Below are 26,800 nucleotides of genomic sequence, written 5' to 3'. Positions count from 1 at the left end.
AACATCCTGGTACTGGTATAATAGTAGACACATAGACCAGTGGAACAGAATTGAGAGCTTGGAAATAAATCCACACATGTATGGTCAGCTGATTTTTGACAAGGGTGCTAAGTCCTTTCATTGGGAAAAGAAGAGTCTCTTTAGTAAATGGTGTTGGGAAAATCAGATTTTCTAAAGCAGAAAAAGCAAACAGGATACATGCCTCACACCATACATAAAAACAAATTCAAATGGATTAAAGACCTAAATGTGAAAAATAAAACCATAAAATTCTTAGAAGAAAATAAGGGGCAACACTGTCAGGCCTAGCTTCAAAAAAAAAAAAACACAAACAACAAAAGACAAAATAAATAAATGGGACACTGTAAAATTAAAAACTTTCATGCATCAAGAGTCCTTACCAAAAAAGTAAAAAGGCAAGCTAATGACAGGGAGAATCTCCTCAGAAACCTATATCCAATAATGTAAAACCAAAAAATATATATATAACTTTGACAACAGCAAAAAGACAACTGAATCATAAAATAGGCAAAGGACTGGAACAGTCATTTCACCAAAAGGGACATTCAAATGGCCACCAGACACATAAAATAATGCTCAACATCATTAGCCATCAGAGAGATGCAAATCAAAACAATGAGATACCATTTCACTACCACTAGGATGGCTAAGGTTAAAACAAAGAAATCCCAGAAAATTAACAAATACTGGGGAAATTAGAACCCTCATCTATTGCTGGTGGGAATGCAAAATGGTGCAGCTGTTGTAGAAAACTGTGGCAGTTCCTCAAAAAACTAAAACTAAAACTACCATATGACCCCCACAGTTCCACTCCTAGATATATACCCAAAAGACTGAAAAGCAGAGACTCGTAAATCAGTGTTCACTACAGCACTACTCACCATAGCCAAAAGATGGAAACAGCCTAAATGCCCATCAGGGGAAGAATGGATAAACAAAGTGTGGTACATACATACAATGGAATATTACTCAGCCAGTAAGAGAAACGAAGCCTTTATACACGCTGCAATATGGATGGAGCTTGAAGATATTATGTTGAGGGGACAAGATGGCGGAGTAAGCAGTCACTCCCATTTATCCCCCTGCAACAAACCCACTGAAAAACAAATAGAAACAAGTGCAGACTGAGATCTCAGACTTCCAGATGGAAGTTGAAGTGCTGCAGAGTCAAGGTGAGTCCAGAAACAGTCCAGAGGAGGAGCAGGGTTTCTGGCTGCTGGCATCCAGAGGACTCTGCTCCTTGTGGCCATTTTGGATCAGGTACGGGCAACACCCCAAAGAACACAGGACGGAAGCTAAACTGAGGAAGGTGTAGTCCATTTAAGGTGATGCAGATTGGCTGTGGGAGATCACGGGCCGCTCACTGGGGGGAGGGGAGCAGCGAGGCCCAGGCACTGTGAGTGGGTGCTGTTAAATCTTGCTGAGATCAAAAAACAGAGAGCACTAGGACCCAGATATACCAAAAAGCCGAGCAGCACATCCAACAGCCAGGGTGAGAAAAATATCAGACAACACAGCAGGAAAGAACTGGCTTCCTTCCCACAACTGGGCACCCATGAGGGAAGGACGTAAAACACTCCTCATCCTTGCCTTGGGAAAACTGGTCCCCACCCCTTCATCTGTGGTCAGTGGAAAACTCCTGCGCATGCGCAAACAGCCACAAAGGAGAGCCCATCCCTTAATCCGACAGGGAAGGGAAGGAGTGCAGTGGGGATACAGCCAAACCCATAGAAGACAGAGGGACACTCACACACCAGTAAAGTCAGATACTTTAGGCGGTACCAGCCAGAGTAACCACCCACTTTTCAAAACACCTATAATCTGTGGTAATTGGCTAAGAGCCCAGGATAACAGAGATAAATCCTCAGAAATGCTGACTCAGAGCTGAAAGACCCAAGGACAAGACTGTCTTCTAGTGGTACTTAGAAGAAGACAATGGAGGTCAACCTGACAAAAATATTTCCATGAAAATAAAAAAACCCAAATTTCAAAGTGTCACAAAAAGATATTAAAGTGGCCCGTGTTCAACAAAAAATAATAAAACATGAAAAATCTCAGGAGACCACGATAATGGAAAAATAGAAGACTTTCAGACAATGGTATTAACTATGTTTAAAGAAAGTAGAAAACTAATGGAGATCAAGAAACAAATCAAGGAACAAAATGAAAAACTGAATAAGGAGATTGAAAACATTAAAAAAAAACAGAATTACTGAAGACTAAATTAACTGATTTAGAAAATGCAAGAGAAACATTCAACAATCGATTCAAACTTACAAGAAGATAGAATAGTGAACTAGAAGACAAGACAGAGTAACTGAACTTACTAAGTTCCAGGAGAAATAAGAGCAAAAAACAAGGAAAAATGAACAAAACCAAGTGGATATGTGGGACTCAAGAAATCTAACATTAGAATTTTTGGAATTCCAGAGCATCATGATAATAAGGAAGGCATAGAATTTTCCAAGGATAATCTTAGAGAAATACACAGACCTGAATGGGGAGTGAAGCCTGCAAATACAAGAAGCTACATGAACTCCAATTAGAAGAGATACAAAGAGACCAACCCCATGTCACATCCTAATAAAACTCCTGAAAACCAAAGGTAAGGAGGGAATTCTGAAAGCAGCAAGAGAAAAGCACAATATAACATAAAGTATCTTTCATAAGAATTAGTGCAAATTTCTCCCCAGAAACCCTGGAAACCTGAAGCCACTGGAGCGACATATATAAAACAATGAAGGAAAACAACTGTCAACCAAGAATTCTTTACACAGCAAAATTGTCATTCAAAAACCAGAGGGAAATCAAGACATTCCCATGTACACTGAAGCTCTTGGAAATTGCCACTAACAGATCAGCTCTGTAGGTATTACCTAAGGGAGTTCTTCAAATGGAAAGGAAAGAACATTAAACAAATACTTGACTCTACACAAGTTGTTAGGTGCCATCAAGTCCCTTCTGACTCATAGTGACCCTGTGTACCACAGAATGAAACACTGCCCAGTCCTGCGCCATCCTCACAATTGTTATGCTTGAGCCCATTGTTGCAGCCACTGTGTGAATCCATCTTGCTGAGGGTCTTCCTCTTTTTTGCTGACCCTCTACTTCACCAAGCATGATGTCCTTCTCCAGGGACTGATCCCTCCTGACAACATGGCCAAAGTATGTAAGATGAAGTCTAGTTATCCTTGCTTCTAAGGAGCATTCTAGCTTCTTCCAAGACAGATCTGTTTGTTCTTTTGGCAGTCCATGGTATATTCAGTATTCTTCACCAACACCACAATTCAAAGGTGTTAATTCTTCAGTCTTCCTTATTCATTGTCTAGCTTTCGAATGCATATGATATGATTGAAAACACCATGGCTTGGGTCAGGCACACCTTAGTCTTCCAGGTGACATTTTTGCTTTTCAACACTTTAAAGAGGTCTTTTGCAGCACATTTGCCCAATGCAATGTGTCATTTGATTTCTTGACTGCTGCTTCCATGAGTGTTGATTGTGGATCCAAGTAAAATGAAATCCTTGACAACTGCAGTGTTTTCTTCATTTATCATAATGTTGCTTATTGGTCCAGTTGTCAGGATTTTTGTTTTCTTTACGTTGAGGTATAATCCATGTGGAAGGCTGTGGTCTTTGATCTTCATCAGTAAGTGCTTCAAGTCTTCTTTACTTTCAGCTAGCAAGGTTGTGTCATCTGCATATGGCAGGTTGTTAATGAGTCTTCCTCCAATCCTGATGCCCTGTTCTTTTTCACAGAGTCCAGCTTCTCAGATTATTTGCTCAGCATACAGATTGAATAGGTATGGTGAAAAGATACAACCCTGATGTACACTTTCCTCACTTTAAACCATGCAGCATCCCCTTGTTCTGTCTGAACAACTGCCTCTTGATCTACGTACAGGTTCCTCATGAGCACAATTAAATATTCTGGAATTCCCATTCTTCACAATGTTATCCATAATTTGTAATGATCCATCCACACAGTCAAATGCCTTTGCATAGTCAGTAAAACACAGGTAAACATCTTTCTTGTATTCTCTGCTTTCAGCCAGGATCCATCTGACATCAGCAATGATACCCCTGGTTCCACATCCTCTTCTGAATCTGGCTTGAATTTCTGGGAGTTCCCTGTCAATATACTGCTGCAGTCGATTTATATCAACTGACACTCTCAGTTTGTCATACTGTGGGGGATTGCATGTTGCTGTGATGCTGGAAGCTATGTCACCGGTATTCAGATACCAGCAGTGTCACCCATGGCAGACAGGTTTCAGCTGAGCTTCCAGACTAGGAAGAAGGACACATAGGAAATGATAAAGAGAGAGAGATCCAAAAAAAAAAAAAGAAGCAACAGTGTGGGCAATTATAAGGATTAAGTATATTTTCAGGGAATAAACTCAATACTCAATAGTTAGATCCTACAAGCAATAGAACATCAAGTGCATAAGGAAGTACACAGTAAACCTATTGGATATAGGCTGTATAGTGATGTCATTGGAGACTCACCAGCAGAAAAGGGGGAGGGAGGAGCAAAACAAGAATAGTTTTAGTATGTTAATGTTATGTGTTACTTGTTTGTTAAATGTTGTTGCAATTGCAAGTATATATTTGTGGTAACCACTTAGAAATCACCCAGAAAAAATACACAAAAGAAGGAAGAAATCAGAAGGCTCATCATAAAAAAGCAACTAAACACAATAAATAGCCTAAAAATAAGAATAAAAAGACAAAGAAGATATAACACATAGAACAGATAACAAAATGAATAAAGTAGATACTTCATTTTCAGAAATCACCGTAAATGTAAGTGGTCTAATCTCCCCTTGCAAATGACAGAGAGTGACAGAATGGATTAAAAAACATGATCCATCCTTTTGCTGCCTACAAGAAATACACCTTAGACATAAGGACACAAACAGACTGAAAATAAAAGGATGGAAAAAATTTCCATGCAACCAGTAGCCAGAAAGAGCAGGTGTGGCCATACTGATACCTGACAAAATAGGCTTTAAATCAAAATCTATTACAAGAGATAAAGAAGGACACGACATAATAATCAAAGGGTCAATCCATTAAGAAGACGTAAAATTATAAATATACAAATACGTAACATCAGTGCTTCAAAATACATGAAACAAATATTGACTAATATGAAAAGAGAAATAGACAACTCCACAATAACAGTTGGGGGCTTCAGCACACCACTCTCAATTTTAGACAGAACATCTTTTTAGAAGATCAGTAAGGACACTGAGGACTTAAATAAAACCATAACCCAATTTGACCTAATGGACATACATATTAAACATTCCATACATCATTAGAACAATACACATTTTTCTCTAGTGCACATGGATCATTGTCAAAATAGCCCATATGCTAAGTCATAAAACAAGTTTCAACAAACTTAAAAAGACTGAAATCATACAGAGTGTCTTCTCTGACCATAATGGTATGAAGCTAGAAATCAACAACAGGAAAAATAAGGAAAAAAATACATGGAAACTAAACAACACACTAGTAAACAACTATTGGGTGTAGAAGAAGTCAGAAGTGAAATTAAAAAAAATACTTAGAGCAAAAATACTTACAGCAAAAGCACTGCTTAGAGGGAAATTCATAGCAATAAATGCCTACCTTAAAAAAGAAGAAAGATACAAAACCAGTAACTTAAATCCAACAACTAGAACAAATAGAAAAGCAAGAGCAAAAGAAAACCAAAGCTACCAGAAGAAAGGAATTAATAAAGATCAGAGCAGAAATAAATGAAATAGAAAACAAAAACAATAGAATCAACAAAACCAAAAGTTGGTTCTTTGAAAGGATCAATAAAATAAACCACTGGATAGACTGACAAAAGAAAAAAATGAGAAGAGGCAAATAACCAAAATAAATGAAATAAGAGACATTACAACAGATCCAACTGAGATAGGATCATAGCAGAATACTATGAAAAATTGTACTCCAATAAATTTGAAAACCTAGATGAAATGGACAAATTACTAGAAACACATTACCTACCTAAAAACAAACACAAACAGGTAGAAAATCTAAATAGACCCATAACAAAAGAAGAGATTGAAGATGTCATCAAAAAACCGCAAACAAGAAAAAGCCCAGGATCAGATGGCTTCACTGGAGAATTCTACCAAACATTCAGAGAAGAGTTGACACCAATTCTACTCAAACTCTTGAAAAACAGAAGAGGAAGGAATACTCCCTGACTCATTCTATGAAGCCAGCACGAACCTGATACCAAAACCAGACGAGGAAATCACAAAAAAAGAAAATTACATACCAATACCCCTCATAAATATTGATGCAAAAAGTTTCAACAAAATTCTAGCCAACAGAATTTAACAACATATCAAAAAATCATACACTATGAGTTAGTAGGATTCATACCAGGATTACAAGGGTGGTTCAACATTAGAAAATCAATGTAGTATACCACATAAATAAGACAAAAGAAAAGAACCATATGATCATATCACTTGATGTAGAAAATGCATTTGATAAAATCCAACAATTTCTCCTAATAAAAACTCTCAGAAAAATAGGAATAGAAGGGAAATTTCTCAGCATAATTAAAGGCATGCATGCAAAACTAACAGCCAGCATTATTCTCAATGGAGGAAATAAGAGGCCATAGTCACAGGAAGTGGAGCAGTGGTTAAAGCACTCTACTGCTAACCAAAAGGTTGTTGAAACCCAACAGCTGCTCCACAGGAGAAAGATGTAGCAATCTGCTTCCATAGAGATTACAGCCTTGGAAACCCTATGGGGCAGTTCTACTCTGTCCTACAAGTTAGCTATGGGTTGGAATTGAGTTGATGACAAGTTTTTTTTTTTTGTTTTTTTTTTTTAAATGGTCACAGGAAGTACAAATGAAGGCCCTGGGCAGGTGCACTGGGTTAATACCAGTCTGGAGGGTCCCATTGCTCTTAGGGTAATCCTAGGTTTGGTTGTAGGGGATATTCTGGCCAGGGAAAGTCAGAACGGCCTTATCCTATCCTGATCCATGTCATGAGTTTGGCACAATTTACTTGACTGAAACTGTCCTGCTATAGTTGGATCTGTTGGGTTTTGGACAGGGCCAGGATTTCTTCAGGCTTTCCAGGAAAGAATATGCTATTCTCATATTGTCCACTTGAAAACTCTCAAAGCCTGTCCTCTCATGATTCCTTCCCTCTAGCTCTGCTTGTTCAGGACTCTGCTTCTCAAGGAGAGGAATCCAGAAGACGACTGATCAGTTCTTGGAATTTTAAGTCATGGCCCATGTGAGTTGGAATTGCCTCTCTTCAAAAATATAACTATTCATATATCATGTGGTATTTGTATTCTTTATCCTTATATTGTTTACCTGAGTATTTAAGTGATGGTTGTGATACAGTCCAGTGCCTTCCTTTGGTGTCCCTCTTCTTTCCAACCCATGTTTCTAAACCTAACGGGGCATTCGGTATCTCCTGTGTCCTAAGTCTTCTGCCATCATTATTGGTAAAGTAGAGGGTCAGCAAAAAAGAGGAAGACCCTTAACGAAATGGATTGACACAGCAGCTGCAACAATGGGCTGAAACATAGCAACCATTGTGAAAATGGCACAGGACTGAGCAGTGTTTTGTTCTGTTGTACATAGAGTCGCTATGAGTTGTAACCGACTTGACGGCCCGTAACAACAACAAGGGAAATAGTAGACACTTGCTTTTCAAAACTGGGCTTAACAAGGTGGAGCTGAGTGATTAAAGGGCTCACACAGGAGAAAGCTTTTATTTACTCCCTGCGATGGAATTTTCCACTTAGTCAACATGGGATTTGGTGTTGGTTGATATTCATTTCAGGAGGATGTGACACTTTGTGAGGCTTTTAGTTAAGGGACATGTGAGGTTGAGTTCAGAGTGGAGGGTGAAGAATTTGGCCTTTGTCCCTGCTTTCTTTAAGGTAACCTCTAAACCTTTGGAATTTCTGGAATGATTGGAGTGTCCTGGTTATTCATGAGGGCTCCAGACCACAGTTTGAGTTTATGCTAATGAGGTGACTCATGTTGGCTGGGGCTAGCTATGTCAGAAAGACCAACCTCCAGGGAGGGGAAGGGGGCTGAAGATTGAGTTCAAGCATAATTCAGTCAATCTTACTTATGTAATGAAACCCTAATAAAAACTCTGGACAGTGAAGCTCAGAGGAGCTTCCTGGTTGGCAACAGATGCTGCTGCACAGGAAGGTAATGCACCTCTGGGTACACAGAAGCTCTGCATTGGGGACCCTCCCAAACCTCACCCTATGCATCTATTCTTTATGCTGGTCCTGATTTATATCCTTTTTAATAAAACTGTAATCATTAAGTGTAGCACTTTCCTGAGTTTTGTGAGTCATTCTACTGAATTATCAAACTTGAGGGGGTAGTGGCAACTCCCAAATTTGTGGTCACCAGGTCAGAAGTGCAGGTGTCCTGAGGACCCCCCAAACTTATGGCTGGTATCCTGAGGGGTTAGTGGGAACCCCAAAATTTGAAGCCAGCTGGTCAGAAGTATGGTCTGGGAATCCCGGATCTTGCAGCTGGTGTCTGAAGTCTTGGGCAGACTTGGCAGTCTGGAGGACTGTGTTTCTTAATCTGTGAGATCTAACTTAACTCCAGGGTGACTGGGATCAGAAGAAGAAGAAATGCATTGAAGTTAATGTCAGAACAGAATTAAACTGATTTTTAAAAAAGAGATCTGGAATCTTGTTAGGGAATCAGTAGGAGATGAACATCATTAATGAGTCATGTGCTGATTGTCAGCTACTTAGCCAAGAACCTAGAGATCCTAAACATTCTTCACAGAAACTGGTAGGGTATTCATTCTGAGAGTTAAGAATCCTTTTAACTTCAACTAATAGAAAACTCAACTAAAAGAAACTTAAGCAAACAAACACTACTTTTATCACATAAGAAACATTTTTTCTCACATAATAAATTTGGAGTTGATCATTCCAGACTGGTGTAGCCTCTCAGTGTTGTCAACAAAGAACTCATATGGTGTCTGTCATTTTGGGCTGCCATCCGAGTGTCTTCGTAATTGTCACTAGCAGGTCACAAGGATGTTGTTATTGGAGCAACAGGACTTTTTAAGACTATGGAGGCACTCGGTTTCAGTCATACTGATATCCGCGACAGTCTCCCCCAGTGCCACAGGGGGCCAGCTCCAGACTGCTTGCTCATTGTCTATCTCATCTCCTGCAGTGCCATTTTCCATCTAAAAAGTTTCTTTTAATTTCACCATTAATAGTTGGGTTTGTCATTTTAGGAGTTGGTGATGTTCAGGGATGTGGCCATAGACTTCTCTAAGGAGGAGTGGGAGTGCCTGGACTTGGAACAGAGGGATTTATATAGAGACGTAATGTTGGAAAACTACAGCAACATGGTCTTACTGGGTAAGAGTATCACCCCCAAATGATTCAGAATTTGATCCCAGAAATTCCTGCTTTCCACATTGTGAATTTTTCGATTGTCTTTCAAAAGGCAAATTTCTGGCCTCTGTTTCTGGGAAAATGGTTTGTGCTTTGTAAAGCTGGCAATAGTCATCATCATGAAAAACCCCCATCTTCCCCCTCCTTTACCTTTACAAGTCCTTTGTGACTTTTTTCCTCTTCCTGTAGTTGTCTCTCTTCCTTAATAACCAAATGACTAGGTACAAAGTTTGAAACTCTTAGTACATGGTTATTTCCTATTTCTTGTCTTCCGAGCAGGACTTTGCATTCATCAGCCAGATATGTTCTCCTTACTGGAAAAAGGGAAAGAGCCCTGGAAGGTTTTGAGGTACCAGACAAGAGGACCTTGCCCAGGTGAGTAAGGGCTTAGCAGGCACAGGGAGGCCATCTCCAGTCCAGTTACTCGGTGAGGCAACAACACCTCTGAGATATTAATCTGGAATCTCCCTTCAAAGACCAAAAGCTTGTGGATAAAGACGTGAAACCTAGAGACGAAAGTAACCTTTTTAACAAATTTCCAAAAGAACCTTCCTTTCACCTCCAACTAACACTCTGTTTTTGTGTTTTCATTTTTCCCTCATGTTACAAAAAGGTAAATGTCATTTTGTTTTCTCCAGTGGTTATTATTTTATCCATGCTTTGGATTCAGTTCTTCCCATCTCTCTCTTTTTTAATTTAGATGTTTGTAAATTACTTCACTCCCTAAAAAAAAAAAAAAAAAAATTATTAATGCTGCTTTTCATTTTAACTACTACCTCATAACTTTTTTTTTTTTTTTTAATTTTGGCTGGTTTCTCCTTGCTTCTGCAGTTCATAGATTCATTAATTCATTATTTTTAATTAACATTTACTGATTTTATAATTTTAGATTTAGGAGAGTTAACAAAGGGTACATTATTTATTAAGAAAGTTTGTACTATGTTCTGAAACATGTCCATAAATTTCTGCAAAATAGAAATTAAAAAGAGGCTCCAAGTATATGTTATTTCATACGTAATATACAATAGTGTATTAGGATGCTTAGGTCTAATAGGATGCTTAGCTGAAAATTAGTATAATAAGTGAAAATGGTTTCTGGCCACAGCGAGGAGGGTGGCAGAAGAGCGGTCAGGGCTAATGAAGAACAACCAGAGAGACAAATCGTGGCTGTCAGGAAGCAAGGATTATATTTGTCAAGTAGATGGGTAATGGGTATATTTCCTATTATGGGCAGGTCTCAGATTGAAATAACATTCTCTTGGAGCCTCTTTTTAATTTGCAATATGAGAGAAAGAAAATAAATTTTTGTTTCTTTTTTGGAAATGTGTTTTTAAATTCCAGAAACATTTATGTTTTAAAATTGTTCTGTTCCTGAACTATTTATACATGCAACAATTTGAATAGATCTCAGGGATATTCTTATTCTGAGTGAAAAATGTTCATCTCAAAAGGTCACATGCTATATGATTCATTTTATATAACGTGTAAATCACACAATTAGAGATGGAAAACAGATTAGCGGTTGCCGGGGGTTAGGGATGGTAGTGGTGGTGGGGTTATGACTATAAAGAGGTAGCACAAGGGTGATCTTTGGGGTGATGGAATAGTTCTTTATTTTGACTATGGTAGTGGTTACACGAATCCATACATGTGATAAAAAGACATAAAATTATACACACATTTTATCAGTGTCAATTTCCTAGTTTTAATATTGTACTATAATTATGGAATATGTGGCCATTGAAGGAAACTGAGTGAAGGATACATAGCACTTCTCTGGACTATCTTTGCAACTTCCTGTGAATTCATAATTATTTCAAAATAAAAAGCTTTTAAAAATTATTCTGTTCTATAAGGTGTATACAGTTTTGTGTTACTTTTTATTCCCTAAACAATACCATATGCCTTTTTGAAAAAGTTTGGTTTATTTTCAAGTACTATGAATATATTATTGTATATTAAGGTTGCTCTGCATTTCTTGTACTAAAGTTATCACTCCTGGTACACATTATTTATGAGGAATTTTCCACACTGGTTGATAGTCAAGGCTCTGATACGAGATTTCAGAGCAGAAGGGTTTAAAGTTAGAAGACCACTTGCCCAACTACTTTAAGATAGTTAATTGACTAGTTGTTGAAAAGTTATTTAAAATCATACAAAATTACATGAGTACCTTGACCAACTTGTAAATATTTATTTACAACCTCTAACTGTTCATTCACCCATGTTTCAATATAGGTCCAGGTTATATTTGTGCTGATTGGAATTCTGCCTCTTCTTTCTTGTATTAACCAGACCTATAACTCATTGTCCTAATTTCCTGGTTCTTTTTCATTAAAGGGGAGTGAGAATTTAGGTGTACTTACCGTAGAATCTCTTTTAGTTTTTTCCAGTCTTTATGATGGGCTCACTCAAAACTACTAAGATAAATTTGGCTAGCCTTCTAATTGAGTCTTTCTAGACTCATTCAACTTAGTTTTCATAAAAACAATGCTTCTCTTATATTTTATTATATAATATTTAATTAAAATAACAATTTTTATAAACTAATTTGGGAACAAACAACTGATTTCTTGGTGAGTACAAGGGACATCATAGAGGTAGCTACTGCTTGAGTGCACTTGTATAATGTGGGCATTAATACCTAAGTTCTCTGGAGGACTGGAGGGCATTGGTTCATATGGAGGTCAGAGACCGTATCAGTTCCATTATAACCTCACTGCAAATGGGTTATTTTTAAGTGGTGTAGTGGTTAAGAGCTACGGCTGCTAACCAAAATGTCGGCAGTTCGAATCTACCAGGTGCTCCTTGGAAACCCTATGGGGCAGTTCTCTGTCCTTTAGGGTCGCTATGTGTCAGAATTGATTTGAAGGCAACGGGGTTTTTTTTTTTAAACGAGTAATAATTGAATTCTCCCTTGACAATCTTCTCCAACTATTTTTCTATCTGAACTGTTATTCATAATTATTTTCTTTAACTTGAATGCAACATACCCTATGTTGTTAGGTTCCTAGACCCTGGTAGCTTTAGACCAGACCATTCTTCACATATTAGACTGATGTTCTGTTATTTCCAACATACCTATTTTTAAGTCAGAATTATGTACACATCTTACACAATACTTGGAAAACTAGATCTTTTCTGAGATATTTTTAGTAGCCTTGGATATAAGGGAAAAGAAGCTAAGACCTGGGAAAGGGCATGAAAGCCCCAGATTGTGCTTCTAAAGGATGAATGAGCAATACTATAAATTCAAGCATAAACAAGTAAACTGTTAGTTTAAACTCTTAGTAAACTCTTAGTAAATCTCTTAGTTGGGATCATGTGACAAAAAATGATACGGCTATACACAGCAGAGGAAATGAGCAGGGTGAAGTCTTTGCGTGTGCAAAGACAAATGGAAGGATGAAGAACTATGTATGATCACATTTTTCCATATTTGCTTTGACTAAGATAGCCTGGAACCTGGACTAAAACATTTGGTACCAGAGAGTGGGGTGCTGCTCTAATGAATACGTAAAATGTGGAAGTGGTTTTGGAATTAGGTAATGGATGGAGGCTGAGTTTTAAAGTGCCTAACAGTAAAAGCCTTGATTGCCTTGAAGACACTGTTGCTTAGAATTATGGACATCAAAGGCAATTCTGATGAGAGTTTAGGTGGAAATGAGCAGTCATAGAGAAAGTCTCGTTTTAGAAAATACATATGCTGACATCAGCTGAATGTTGTTAGCATGTGGATGTTAAATGTGCTTCTGGTGAGGCTTTAAAAGAAAATGAACATGTGATTGGATAGTGGTGGAAGGGTGGTGATTTTTATGCAGTGGCAAAGAACTTGTCTGAATTATGTTCAAATGTTTGGTAGAAGGCAGACCTTGTAAATGATGAATTTGGATATTTGGCTTAGATTTCTAAGCAAGATCTTAAAGGGGCCCATGGTTTTTCCTTGCCATTTATAATAAAATGTGAGAGGAAAGAGATGGACTTAACAATGAACTGTGCAAAATATAAACAGAACTTAAAAGATTTGGAAAATTCTGTTGTACTAACTCAGAACACGTGTCCTAGAATTTTCACCAAGGATGTGGCTATGCAATCTTTTGTTAAAGAGATTAAGCCTATGTCTGATGGATCTAACCAACTTCCACAGGAGAAAATCGATCAGCTTATGCTGAAGGGGACAGAGAAAGAATGAAAAGAGAGAATGCTGTCTGCCTCTTGGAATTCTACGGCAGGAAACAGGCCAAAAGAGCTACTACATCTGTTGTCCTCCAAGAAAAGAAAAGGACCATCCCTGAAGCAGCTCGGAGATCAGCAGAACTGTTGGAAGGAACACAGAAAGCAGGGCTGACTCAATTTGAAAGGATGGAGCCAAGGTCTCCGAGGTCTCAAAGGGTAGACTCACAGCCTCCTAGGTTTCAAAGGGTGGAGCTACAGCCACATGGGTTTCAAAGGGTGGAACCACTGCCTCCTAGGTTTCAGAGTCAGATCTCCACCAAGTGGGTTCTGGAGTGTGGGGCTGTTTTCAGGTTGGCCAAGAGGATGGGGCTGCCACTCAAAGTTGAGGGGGCAGGGCTGCCATGCCCAAAGGGTAGGAGAACGGAGTCTACTGGGGCCCAGGGGGTGGAGTCACCACTCAGATGGACTAGGAGATTGGGGCCACCCAAAGGCCAAGGAGCAGAGTTGCCATCCCACTGGGTCTGAAAGGTGGTGCTGAAGCCCAGAATCCGGAGAGCATGGCCAATACACAGAGTCTGGAGGGCAGAATCATTGCCTAGATGGTCTCAGAGAACACAGGATTATCTTTAAGCCCTAAGAGCTAATGTGGAGCTCTCGTGGCGCAATGGTTAAGAGCTAGGCTGCTAACCAAAAGGTCAACAGTTTGAATCCACCAGCCGCTTCTTGGAAACCCTATGGGGCAATTCTACCTGTAGGGTTGCTATAGTCAGAATCAACTCGATGGCATCAGGTTTGTAATTTGTTCTGCTGTGTTTTGGACTTGCTTGGTGTCCATTATCCCTTCTTTCCCTCCAATTTTTTCCATTTGTAATGGAAATGTCTACCTTGTGCCTGTTCCACCATTGTACTTTGGAAATAGGTAACTTGTATTCTAGATTTTACAAGTATCCCAGGATAGAATACACCTAAATTCTCTCTCATATTTTATTTAGATGATTTAGCAATGAGATTTTGGACTTGGAGTTAAGACTTTTGGGATGATGTGTTAGGGTAAATGCATTTTTTTTTTAATGTGGGAAGGACATAAATTTGGGGTGGCCAGAGGGTGTATGTTGTGGATTGGTGTCCCCCCAAAATATGTGTTGTAAATCCTAACACCTATACCTGTTGATGTAATCCCGTTTGGGAATCGAGTTTTCTTTGTTGTGTTTATGTGGCTATATCAGTGTAGGATGTGTCTTAAACCTATCACCTTTGAGAAATAAGATGAGTAGATTAGACTAAGAGAAACAAGCAGAGATGGGGGATGATACATCCTATGCTACATGAGCTCTCCAAGGAACCAAGTACAAGATGAAAAGAGACAAGGACCTTCCCCCAGAGCCACAGAGATAACCTTCCACTGTAATGGCTAATGTTGCATCAACTTGGCTACACTATGATTGTCAGTGGTTTGGCAGACACTATGTAATCACCTTCCGTTTTGTGATCTGATGTGAGCAGCCACATCAGTGGAGTTTTCTTGGGGGTGTGGCCAGCCTCCAGTATATAAATGGATGTTCTGGCAAAGCTTGCTCTTTCTTGACCCTGCACTTTTCTTGTCGCCTGACCTCGGTTTTTGGGACATAACCCTGCAGAAGTCTCTGGACTGCTGCCTGCCCTGCAGATTTGGGGTTCATCAGCCTGTGCAACCATGTGAGCCAGCAGAGGTCTTCAGCCTGTTGTCTGACCCACGGATTTGGGATTACCTGCCACCCACAATTGCGTGAGCCATTTCCTCACAATTGCATGAACTATTTCCTTGAAGTAAATTTCTCTCTATATATACAAGGATAAGTAAGAAAGTATTGCTACTAGGGCTCCAATTCATACACACATGCGTTTATTCCAAACAAAACACATTTAAACATGTCTCTGATCAGTGGATGGCTGCAGACAAGTGCTCTCAGTGATGCACTTGTCTTAGTCGTGTTAGGCTGCCTTCAAAAAAAAAAAAAAAAGGATACTTCTTGTGCCATGGAAAAAAATTATTTTGAGGTCAGGGCTAATATCAAATTTTTAACAAAACTCAAGTAGACATCTTCCCAAATCACTGAAGCTTTGCAACAAGTTTATGGGAATGCTGCCCCACATAAAACAATTGTTTTTAGATTGATCAAGCATTTTAAGGAAGGTTGGGAAGACCTCAAAGATGAGCCAAGAGAGGGAAGACTGCTCAGAAGTTCATGGCAACTGTTTTTTGGGATTACAAAGGAGTAATCGTGATGGATTTTCTCAAAGGACACAGGACAATCCTGGGGGCTTATTATAAATAAGTTTTAAGAAAATTGAAAACTGCATTGGTGAGAAAAAGGCCAGGAATGTTGTGCCAAAGAATTTTTTTCCATCACTACAATGCACCTGCTCATTCTTCAAGGGTAGCAAGGGATGTCGTATGAGAATTTTGCCGGGAAATCTTACACCATCTACCCTACAGCCCTGATCTTGCCCCTTCAGACTTCTTTTTGTTCCCAAAACTCAAAGAACACTTAAAAAGAACATGATTTGAGTCCCTCGAGGATGCTAGAACTGCCATTTTGATGTGATTGTTAAATTGAAGAGTACAGAATTTGGGGGAAGGGTTAGAGAGATGGAAACATGGCCTTCAGAAGTTTGTAGCCCTAGATGGAGGATATATCGAGAAACAATAGCTTCACATTTGGATATTTTTGTTTAATAAAGGTTTCTATGATCTTGTAGCAATACTTTTTGATTTACTCTCATACGTGTGTGTGTGTGTGTGTGTGTGTGTATTTATATACACTTCACTGGTTTTGCCCTAGAGAACCCAGACTAAGACACTAGATATACTTTTGTTTCTTTCATCTTTAAAGAAAGTGATATGGAAGTAGTATATATAATCATTCAGTAGAGATGGAAGGTATTAGGCAGTGAGACATGTTATATTGTTATTACATGATTAGGTTATCCTACCTGTCCTTCTTGACCCTCGGCCTTTGTGATATTCTTTTACTTCTTCCTAAATCCCTTTTTGTTGTTGTTGTATAGTGTATTTACTCAGCAATTACCTTTAAATGCCTAACATGTGCTAGGTGTTAATTATACCATAGTGAGTGAAATATCCTTAAGGCTTTGTTATTCCATGGTTGGGGTGGTACCTGGACAATCTTTTTTTTACTGAACTCCTCAGATGAATTCAATGAAAACTTATCATTTGACTCAACTTTTATGAATTCTTTTACATTTCTATTTTCTGCCCTTTTTTCATATTGTCCAGAATTATTTAAACCGTTCACTTTTTGTGTATATTAAGATTTACTTCCTATATCTACAGTGGAAGGTTTATTTCTTTTTGAACACTAAAACAGTATGTATTTATCTTCTTATCTTTCAGACATGCAGTCCAGATGTCAGACCAAGAAATTGTCACCAAAAAATGGCATTGTTGAAAGAGAATTACCCCAACGGGAAATCATGGATATTTATAAAAACCACAGCCTTGAAAGTTTGTGTTTTGGAGATGATTGGGAGGGCAGAGATCAGTTTGAGACACAACAGGAAAATCAGGAGGAATATTTTAATCAGCTGATACTCACCTACGAAAAAGTACCCACTTTTACCCAGCACACATCTTCTAATCTATGTCAGAGACTTAATACAGGAGAGAAACTGAATGAATTTAAAGAGTGTGAGAATGCCTTTAGTTGTGGCTTAGACCTTACTCAAAATCAGTTAATTGATACTGGCAAGAAACTCTGTGAAGAAAAGGAATGTGGGAAGACCTTTCTTCCTGATTCAGAACTTACTCAATGTCAGACTGTTCTCGCTTGTAAGAAAACATATGAATGTAAAGAATGTAGGAAGTCCTTTAGTTTGCGTTCAAGTCTTACTGGTCATCAGAGAATTCATACTGGTGAGACGCCTTTTAAATGTAAGGAATGTGGAAAGGCCTTTAGATTTCATTCACAACTTAGTGTTCATAAGCGAATTCATACTGGTGAGAAATCTTATGAATGTAAGGAATGTGGGAAGGCCTTTAGTTGTGGTTCAGACCTTACTCGACATCAGAGAATTCATACTGGTGAGAAACCCTATGAATGTAATGAATGTGGGAAGGCCTTTAGTCAGCGATCACATCTCACTAAACATCAGCGAATTCACACTGGTGAAAAACCTTATGAATGTAAAGAATGTGGGAAAGCTTTTACTCGTGGCTCACACCTAACTCAGCATCAGAGAATTCATGCTGGTGAAAAAACTCATGAATGTAAGGAATGTGGAAAAGCATTTATTCGTGGTTCAAATCTTGCTCAACATCAAAATATTCATTTTGGCAGGAAACCCTACAAATGTGAGAAATGTGGGAAAGCCTATATCTGGAGTTCACACCTTGCTCGACATCAACGAATTCATACCAGTAGGAAACCTTATGAATGTAAGGATTGTGGGAAGACCTTTATTTGGGCTTCATATCTTGCTCAACATGAGAAAATTCATAGTGAGAGGAAACTCTTTGAATGTAAGGAATGCGGAAAGACCTTTCTTCATGGCTCAGAGTTTAATCGTCATCAGAAAATTCATACTGGTGAGAGAAACTATGAATGTAGGGAATGTGGAAAGACCTTTCTCCGTGGTTCAGAACTCAATCGACATCAGAAAATTCACACTGGCAAGAGACCATATGAATGTAAAGAATGTGGAAAAGCCTTTCTCTGGGGTTCACAACTTACTCGACATCAGAGAATTCATACTGGTGAGGAACCTTATGTATGTAAAGAATGTGGGAAATCCTTTATATGGGGCTCACAGCTTACACGACATAGGAAAATTCACACTGGTACAGAACCCTATGAATGTAAGGAAAGTGGGCAAATCTTTAGTCATCATTTATATTGTATTGAACAGAAGATTCATGATGAGAATCTCTATGAATGGAAAGACTACAGGAACACCTTTAGTCATGACTCAGATTTTGCTCAACACCAGAATATTTATACTTTTGAGAAATCCTATGAATATAAAGATTTTGAGAAGGCGTTTTCTCAGAGCTCTCACTTTTTTTCTCTCTTGTAAAGTATTATGAATATAAAAATGTTGGAAGAGATTTAACCATTACTCTTTTAATGGAGGTCAGTTTATTTCTTGTCTTGAGAAATCTCAGGAGTGTAATACTTTTCACATCTCTCCAGGTATAAACATTTTACTGACTCATTTTAATGTTGGTAGCTGCAGAAAACTACATATGTAGAAGCATTACATGTTCAAATTGTTTATTGATTAACATTCAGATTGTTTCATTCTTTGAATTTTCAATCGTCAATAAATATCCTTATACACAAATGCTTGGCATATTTGTGTTTTATTTCTGTAAGATATTCTGTTATATGAGATTCATGAGTCAGAGTATGTGTATTTTTTGTTGAAATAGCTAATAATGTTATTTTCCAGATATCACACATTTATTCTCATCAGCATTGTGCTAAGATGCATATTTCCTCATGACCTAACAGCATTCTTTGTCAGTCTTTCTGATGAAACACCAAGACATTGCTTTGAGTTTTTCTAAATATTAGGTAGATTGAGCATGTTTTAATTTGTATACTGGCCATCTGAATTTTCTATAAATTACCTATTTGTAGTCTTGGCTTTATTTCTGTTGTATCATTTTTCTCTTATAAATTTGTAGAAATTATGTTATGGCTATAACTTTAATCATATGGGTTACAAAAATAATTTCTCAGTCTTTTTTTCTTATGGCAACTTTTGTCATAGATGGAGCCCTGGTGGTGCAGTGGTTAAGTGTTTGGCTGCTAACCAAAAGGTCAGCAGTTCGAATCCACTAGCTCTCCTTGGAAACCCTATGGGGCAGTACTACTCTGTCCTATAGGGTCGCTATGAGTCATAATTCGACTTGACGGCAATGGGTTTGGTTTGGTTGGTTGTCATAGATATTATTTTGACTTTTACATAATCAAATATATCTGTATAGAATGTTTCCTCCACCCCAAGATCATTCATATTTTTAAAATTTTTTCTTCTAGTATTATTGTTTTATTTGTATGTTGAAGTCTTTTTGTAGCTAAATCCTTTCCTCCAGAATTTTCTTTTGAGGTTTTACAAAACTACAGAAAAGCTAAAAGAGTAGTACAATGAACACCCACCCATTTGTCTCTCAATCCTATTCCCCTCCCACCTTTGAAACAGCCACTATCATGAATTTAGTTTATAATTCTCTCACATACAGGCATCAATAATTTTTTTCAAATCTAATGTATTCTCCAACATGTGTTGGATGGCTAATTTTTAGCTATCCTGCCAATCCAAACCCACTGCCATCAAGTTGATTCCAACTCATAGCGACACTACAGGACAGAGAACTGCCCCATAGGGTTTCCAAGGCTGAAATCTTCATGGAAGCAGACTGCCACATCTTTCTCCTGTGGAGCAGCTGGTGGGTTCGAACCAACAACCTTTCAGTTAGCAGCCCAGTGCTTTAACCGCTGTGCCACCAGGGCTCTTAATTTTTAGATAGCTGGGCCTATATTTTATCATTAGCACTGTGTATCTAACTCATCCCCAAACTTCAATTTATTCAATGCAACTAAAATACTCTTAAATACCTATAAACAAATTCACCAAGGATTTATCCATAACGTAAAGCATTTAAAACATCATCAAATTGATAAAACTAATTATAAAAAAGGAAATGAGATGTTATGAAAATTATATAATTATACAAAAATTATAAAAAGAGATATGTTCTGTGATCAAAATAAATATGTTAAAGATACTCTCTAAATTAAACAAGGTTGGTAGTGCTCCTAGGCAGCTGGCAGAAGCTAACTGGGATCCATGAAAGACTAATCCTCACGGAAATGATAGTGATAACACAAGCGTGTTTAAACAATGGAAATGGAGGCTCAAACCAATGGGGAGGTTACCTGAGATGTGACCAAACTACCCTCTACATCCTCTCACCCAGACTTGCTTCCAATTTAAACTTGTTTCATGGTGTGGTAATAGAGATTCATTATTGTGGGTTTTTTACAGGGCTTCGAACTAGTTCGTTCTGGTTTGATCCCCTGCTGAGGATTTGCCTTTTCACCCTCAGATATACTGAATCAGAATCTACAATTTAACAAGAATCACCTGGGGATCCATCCATGAACCAAGCCATACCATCAGCCATATCTTCAAACCATGGGCCTTTTGTGGGCCTCTCAGCCCCCTCTGGCAAAGCAGCTATTTGTTCATGGAACTAGCTACTCCCTGAGGCCCTGATCGAGCTCAGTCTCTGATGTACCATTTCCATTAAACTCAACTTTGTTGAGTTTGCCCTATTTTTGTTAGTAGGATTAGTGAGCACCCACATAAGGATAGGCAGTTCTGGTCACATAGAGTGCATCAGTGGTTAAACACTCATTTTCCAGTAAGATCCAATAACAGACTAAGAGCTGCCACTTGAAAAAGGTGTACCTCATGGCTGCCTGGGGTAGTTTACGGGTCCAAAGCCCTAGAAACCAGCATACCCCAGTGGTGGTTTCTTGTTGCCAAAGTCTGTATGGGTAGGAGTCACTGATACCTGCAGTTCCATAAGGCTGGTGGGCCCCAGTGGTAGGGCCTGTCCCACTGCATGTTGCACAGCTTCCAAGGCCTATTTGTTTTAGGGGCCCAATTTAAAGGTGGCTGCTTTATGGCCTCCAGTAGCAAAACAAGCTGACCAGCTGTTGGGCTTCCTTTTTGTTAGTGAGTGCCACCATAGACAACAATTTTTGTTTAATTTCTTCAGGAATGCTTTGTTGGCAGGCCCAAGTGGTCCTCAAGAATTTTACTTGCTAGGTTGCCTCTGAACTTTGTCAGGGTTTATAGCTCAACTAGCCCATGTCATGACAGCTGTAACCTTGTGCAGGGTCTGTTTAAGTTTCCCTTTGGTCGGGCCGGCAATGAGGATGTCATTGAACACCTCTGGGAATAAACTGGCTTGTTGCAGGTCTAGGCCCACTCATTGGTGGCAATTGCAGGGGGATTTAAGTATACCTGCAGAAACAGTGAGAGTGTATTGTAGACTGTTTCAGGTAAATGCAAATTGGTCCTGCAAATGAGTCAATAACAAGGCATTGGCCAAGTCAGTAACAGTATACCAGCTTCCTATGTGAGCCACCACTGTATCGGTAATGATATCTGGTACTGCAGGGGCCAAGCGTGGCACCTTGGTATTCAATCTGCGGTAGTCTATTGTCAGTCTCTGTACTCCTGAGGTCTTTTTTATGAGCCAAACTGGGCTATCAAACTGCAACAGGGTGGTTCTTAACACTCTGGCCTGGCACAAGTCCTGAAACTAATGTTCTTTTCTCCACCTGGGAGGCAGTATTGCCTTTGTTGAATAACCTGATGGGGCTTGGGCAATTCAGGAGGCAGGAGTGAATCAGTCCCACTGTTACAGCTTGAATTCTTTGCTGTGAGGGGGTGTAGCCCCTCAGGTGGTGATGATATTCCATGCTGCACACAGCCCTGGTGGTGCAAGTTAAGAGCTTGGCTGCTAACCAAAATGTTGGTGGTTCACACCTACCCAGCCACTCCGCAGGAGAAAGACCTGTCAATCTGCTCCCATAAGGATTACAGCCATGAAGACCATATGGAGAAGTTCTATTCTGTCACATGGGGTCTCTGTGAGTCAGAATCAACTTGACAGCACCTAACACAACAACATAATGCCCAAAATCATCAAAAGGACCCTGCCCACAAGCACATACCCACTTGCCTACTATGGGTCACTGCCTCCATCCTAAAACCCACCAAAAGCACGAGCTTGCCATTACCCCTTTGATTACTGCCACTTAGTCTCCAGTATCGAGGAGCCACATGAAGGTTTGTGTCCTCCCCTTCCCCACATCCACTTTTATGGATGCACAAGGCCACCAGTCACTGGAAAGCATCCGAAGACCATGACCCACCCCTAATCATTGGTAAAAGGGGTGAAGTCAGGGTACAAGTGCAGGGAGCCATCCTCAACCAACTTAGGTTCATGGTTGGGGTTACCTTCTTCACTATTCTGGTTGGAGCGCAAGAAAGTGTTAGCAACCTGTGCATCCCTGTTCTTGGGCTGTGTTCAAGGACTTGAAAGGCTGCTATGTGGGATTCTAAATCCTTCTAGCCCTGTGAGTCCTCTTCCTCCTGTTATTTTATGACTCAAACTAGAGTGTCGATCTCTAACTTAGGGGAGTCCCCTTCCACCTGATAGCATTGACATAAGTCTTCTGTAGGGATCCCATCAATTTCTGCTTTGTCTATCCTATTTCAGCAACCAAAGCCACTTTGCAAGTCAGACCCATCCCCTCCGTCCATTTTCGTAGGTTGCCTTTCAAGTTCCCTTTTTGGTCCCTCAGTTGCTGCTTCCCATTTCTAGGCTCTCATATGTCTGGGCCTGCCTCAGTGGAGATGCTCCACACTACCCTGTTTCCTCCACCCCATTGTAGGATGTTGCAGTGGAGTTTCTCCACCTCCTCCCACACTTTCAAGACAGGACAGAAAGGACAAAGGGGTCTTCCATTGTGGAGGTCCTTTCACATAAATGCTTCCAGTACAGTTCAGAACAGTGTTATCTATGTCTTCTGCAGGGGCAGGTTCATACAACCAGGTATCTTCTGTCTCTATCTGAAGAGCAGCTATAGCCTCATGAACAGTTCTCCACGGGTTTTACCTTGGGGGAAGTCCCCAGAGGTAAGGAGTACTATTCTCATACTTCCAGCAACCCATACCAGAAGGGGCATGGGTTTATCTCTATCTTGTCAGTTGTCCTGCTTAATGTGGGCAAATACACACTGCAGCAGAGGAACAGTGGTCAGTTTCTCCAAACTGTACCACTCAATGTGGGACATCTGAGTTTTTAAGGCCCCCCCATCAAACAGGTGCACCAGCCAAGTTGTATCAGATTCTTTGGACTTTTGCTCATATCTATCTTTCAGTTTTCATATCTCACTCTTGGAGAACCTCATCTCAATATTTTTGTTCTCAGCAACACCATAAGTCATTCTTCACTGAGTGAAAACAGGTCTAATTTGGGGCCTGTAGTGTACCTGGACCAAGCAGAGCTCCCTGCACAGGGGGCATACCCTCCTTAGGCACAGTTTGCAACCCCTGGGACTTCATGAGACTGGTGGGCGAATGGAAAATATGACAATGGCCAAGAGCCAGGAGATGGTTTCCCTCCTATGCCTGGTCTACACGTGTATTCTAGGTTTGTATTCTAGGTTTCCCAAGTCCACAGATAATAATTTTCTCTCCAGGATAGATCATACAGTCTCATCCATACTTGATTTAAATTATTTAGTAAATGATATTTTGGACTTTGAGTTGATGCTAGGATGGGTTAAGATAACTGGGGGTGCTGGGATGTGGTGAATGCATTTTGCATGTATAAGGACATAATTTCGTGGGACCAGAGGGTGGAGTGCTATTGCTTGAATTGTGTTCCCCAAAATATGTTGAAGTCCTAATCCTTGGTACCTGTGAACATGATCTTGTTTGGAAATAGGGTCTTTGAAAATGTTATCACTTAACATAAAGTCATACGAGAGTATGGTGGATCCTAATCCCATCTGAGTGGTGTCTTATAATAAAAGACGAGATCAGACACAGACACAGCGTTAGACGGAAGAAAGTTGGCCATGTGACTATAGAGGCAGATGCAAGCCTAGGAATGCAAAGGATTTCCAGGAGCCACCAGAAGCTAAGAGAGATGCATGGAACAGTTTTTGTCTCAGAAGACTCAGAAGGAATAAACATGGCCAATACCTCCAGAACTATAAGAGAACAACTTTCTTTTCCTTAAAGCTACCCACTTTGTGCTATTTTGTTATGGTAGCCCAAGGAAACTAAGAAATATATGGAAAAAACAGTAACAAAATTGAAGGGAGAAATCGTTTTACAATAGCCGGAAACTTCATGACTTCAGTGCTGAATTCCACCACACGTTTAATGAAGAAGTAACACGAATACTTCCTGAACTCTTCCAAAAAATAAGAGGGAGCATTTTGTAATTCATTCTATGAGGCCAGCACTACCCTGATACTACAGCCAGATAAAAAGATGACTAAAAAAAAATTAAAGACTAATATCCATTATATAGATGCAAAAATCCTCCTCACGATACTTGCAAACCAAATCCAACAGCGTATTTAAAGGATTATACACCATGACCAAGTGCGATTTATCCCAGGAATGCGAGAGAATTTCAACATTAGAAAATCAATCAACATAATACACCACATTAACAAAATGAAGGGAAATAAACACACACACACGATCATCTCAATTGATGAAGAAAAGGCATTTGAGAAAACTCAACACCTTTTCATGATAAAAACAACAAACTAGGAATAGAGAGAACATCTTCCACATGATAAACAGCATTTATTAAAAACCCACAATTAACGTCACAGTCAATGTTGAAAGACTGAAAGCTTCCCCCTTAAAATCAGGAAAGAGACAAGGATTCCCACTCTTGCCACTGCTATATAACACTGTATTGTAAGTTTTAGTCAGAGCAATTAAGCATCAAAATTAGAAAGGAAGAAGTAAAACTATATATATTCATAGATGACCTGATCCTTGTCTTAGGCTGAGTTCTCTAGAGAAGCAAAACCAGTGAAGTGTGTGTGTGTGTGTGCATACATATACACATACAGATTTATCTCAACAAAATTGCTCACACAGTTGTAGAGGCTGCAAAGTCCCAAGTCTGTGGGTCAGGCATCAGGCTGGAGGCTTCCCGACTCACATAGCTGCAGGGGCTGATGAACCCAAGATTGGGAGGTCAGACAGCAGGCTGCTGGTTCATGATCTGCAGAGGCTGATGAATCCAAGATCCACAGGTAAGACAGCAGGCTTCTGGCTCAAGCCGCAAGAACTGGAGGTCAGATGATGATGAGCCGAATGCAGAATCCAGTGCAGAGCAAAAGCCAACGAGCTTTGCCAGAAAGTCCATATATATTGGATGCAGGCCACACCCCCAAGGAAATTCGCTGTCAACTGACTGGCTGCACATAGCAGATCTCATCATGGAGAAGATTACATCATTACATACTTTCCAAACTACAACATAACTGCCAAACTACTGAGAATCATGGCCCAGCCAAGTTGACACACAACCTTAATCATCACAATTCTATCTTTTAAAAATTCCAAAGGAAGCTATCAGAGCTAGTAAACAAAGTTGCAGCTTACAAATAAAAACACAAAAATAAATTGTGCTTCTATATACACCAGTAATAAAGAAGATGAAAAGGAAATTAAGAAAACAATTCCATTTACAATAGCATCTAAAAAAACAAAATAGGAGTAAATTTAACCAAGTAGGTGGATTACTCACTGAAAATTACAAAACAATGCTGGAAGAAATTAAATAAGACCTAAACAAATGGAAAGACAATCTTGAAATAGAAGAACAAAGTAGGAGGACTCACACTTCTTGATTTCAGAACTTTCTACAAAGCCACATAATGAAAACATAAGGACAGACATATAAACTAATGAAACAGGAGTCCAGAAATAAAACCTCACATTTATGATAAATTGATTTCCCACAAGTGTGCCAAGTCATTCAATTGAAAAATAGTCCTTTCAACAAACGGTGCTGGACGACTGGATAACCACAGGCTAAAGAATGAAGCTGGACCCCTACCTCATGCCATATATAAAAATGAACTCAAAACGATCAGTTAACTAAATATAAAAGCTAAAACCATAAAACTTTCAGAAGAAAACATAGGGGTAAATCTGCAAGACCTGTAGTTTGGCCATAAATTCCTAAATATGACAACAACAGCATGAGCAACAAAGGAAAAAACAGATGAACTGGACCTCATAAAAATTGAAAACTTTTATGCATCAAAGGACATTATCAAGAAAGCGAAAAGACAGCCTACAGAATGGGAGAAAATATTTGGACATCATATATGTAGTAAAGGTTTAATATCTAAAGAACACTTACAACTCAATAACAAAAAGACAGTAAACTCAAAGAATGGGCCAGGGGTTCCGGCAAAATGGCGCTCAAAGCAGAAGCACCACGCCGACCCTCCGCAGCAAAGATCCGAAAAACTAAGCCAAACAGAGAATACAACAATCCTGAAACCCTAAAACATCAAATGAAGAGA

The 26,800-nt window shown here is 39.3% G+C and overlaps 2 protein-coding genes across 2 annotated transcripts in view; one reads left to right on the top strand and one right to left on the bottom strand.

Moving 5' to 3' along the window:
- Nucleotides 1-19,419, top strand: part of LOC101347142 (zinc finger protein 790) — a 34,012-nt gene extending 14,593 nt beyond the window's left edge. Inside the window, exons 3-6 of the mRNA XM_023725755.1 lie at nucleotides 7,219-7,303; nucleotides 9,305-9,431; nucleotides 9,747-9,842; nucleotides 17,038-19,419. Coding sequence (XP_023581523.1) covers nucleotides 7,295-7,303; nucleotides 9,305-9,431; nucleotides 9,747-9,842; nucleotides 17,038-18,716 — 1,911 coding nt within the window. The 5' untranslated portion in view covers nucleotides 7,219-7,294 and the 3' untranslated portion in view covers nucleotides 18,717-19,419. The remainder of the gene's footprint in view (nucleotides 1-7,218; nucleotides 7,304-9,304; nucleotides 9,432-9,746; nucleotides 9,843-17,037) is intronic.
- The window catches only part of ZFP30 (ZFP30 zinc finger protein), a 221,162-nt gene that overhangs the window by 103,593 nt on the left and 90,769 nt on the right, over nucleotides 1-26,800 (bottom strand). The window lies entirely within an intron of this gene.

This window comes from Trichechus manatus, unplaced genomic scaffold (assembly GCF_000243295.1).
Source record: "Trichechus manatus latirostris isolate Lorelei unplaced genomic scaffold, TriManLat1.0 scaffold00386, whole genome shotgun sequence".
NCBI lineage: Eukaryota > Metazoa > Chordata > Mammalia > Sirenia > Trichechidae > Trichechus > Trichechus manatus.
This window is presented reverse-complemented; position numbering and strand designations above follow the sequence as displayed.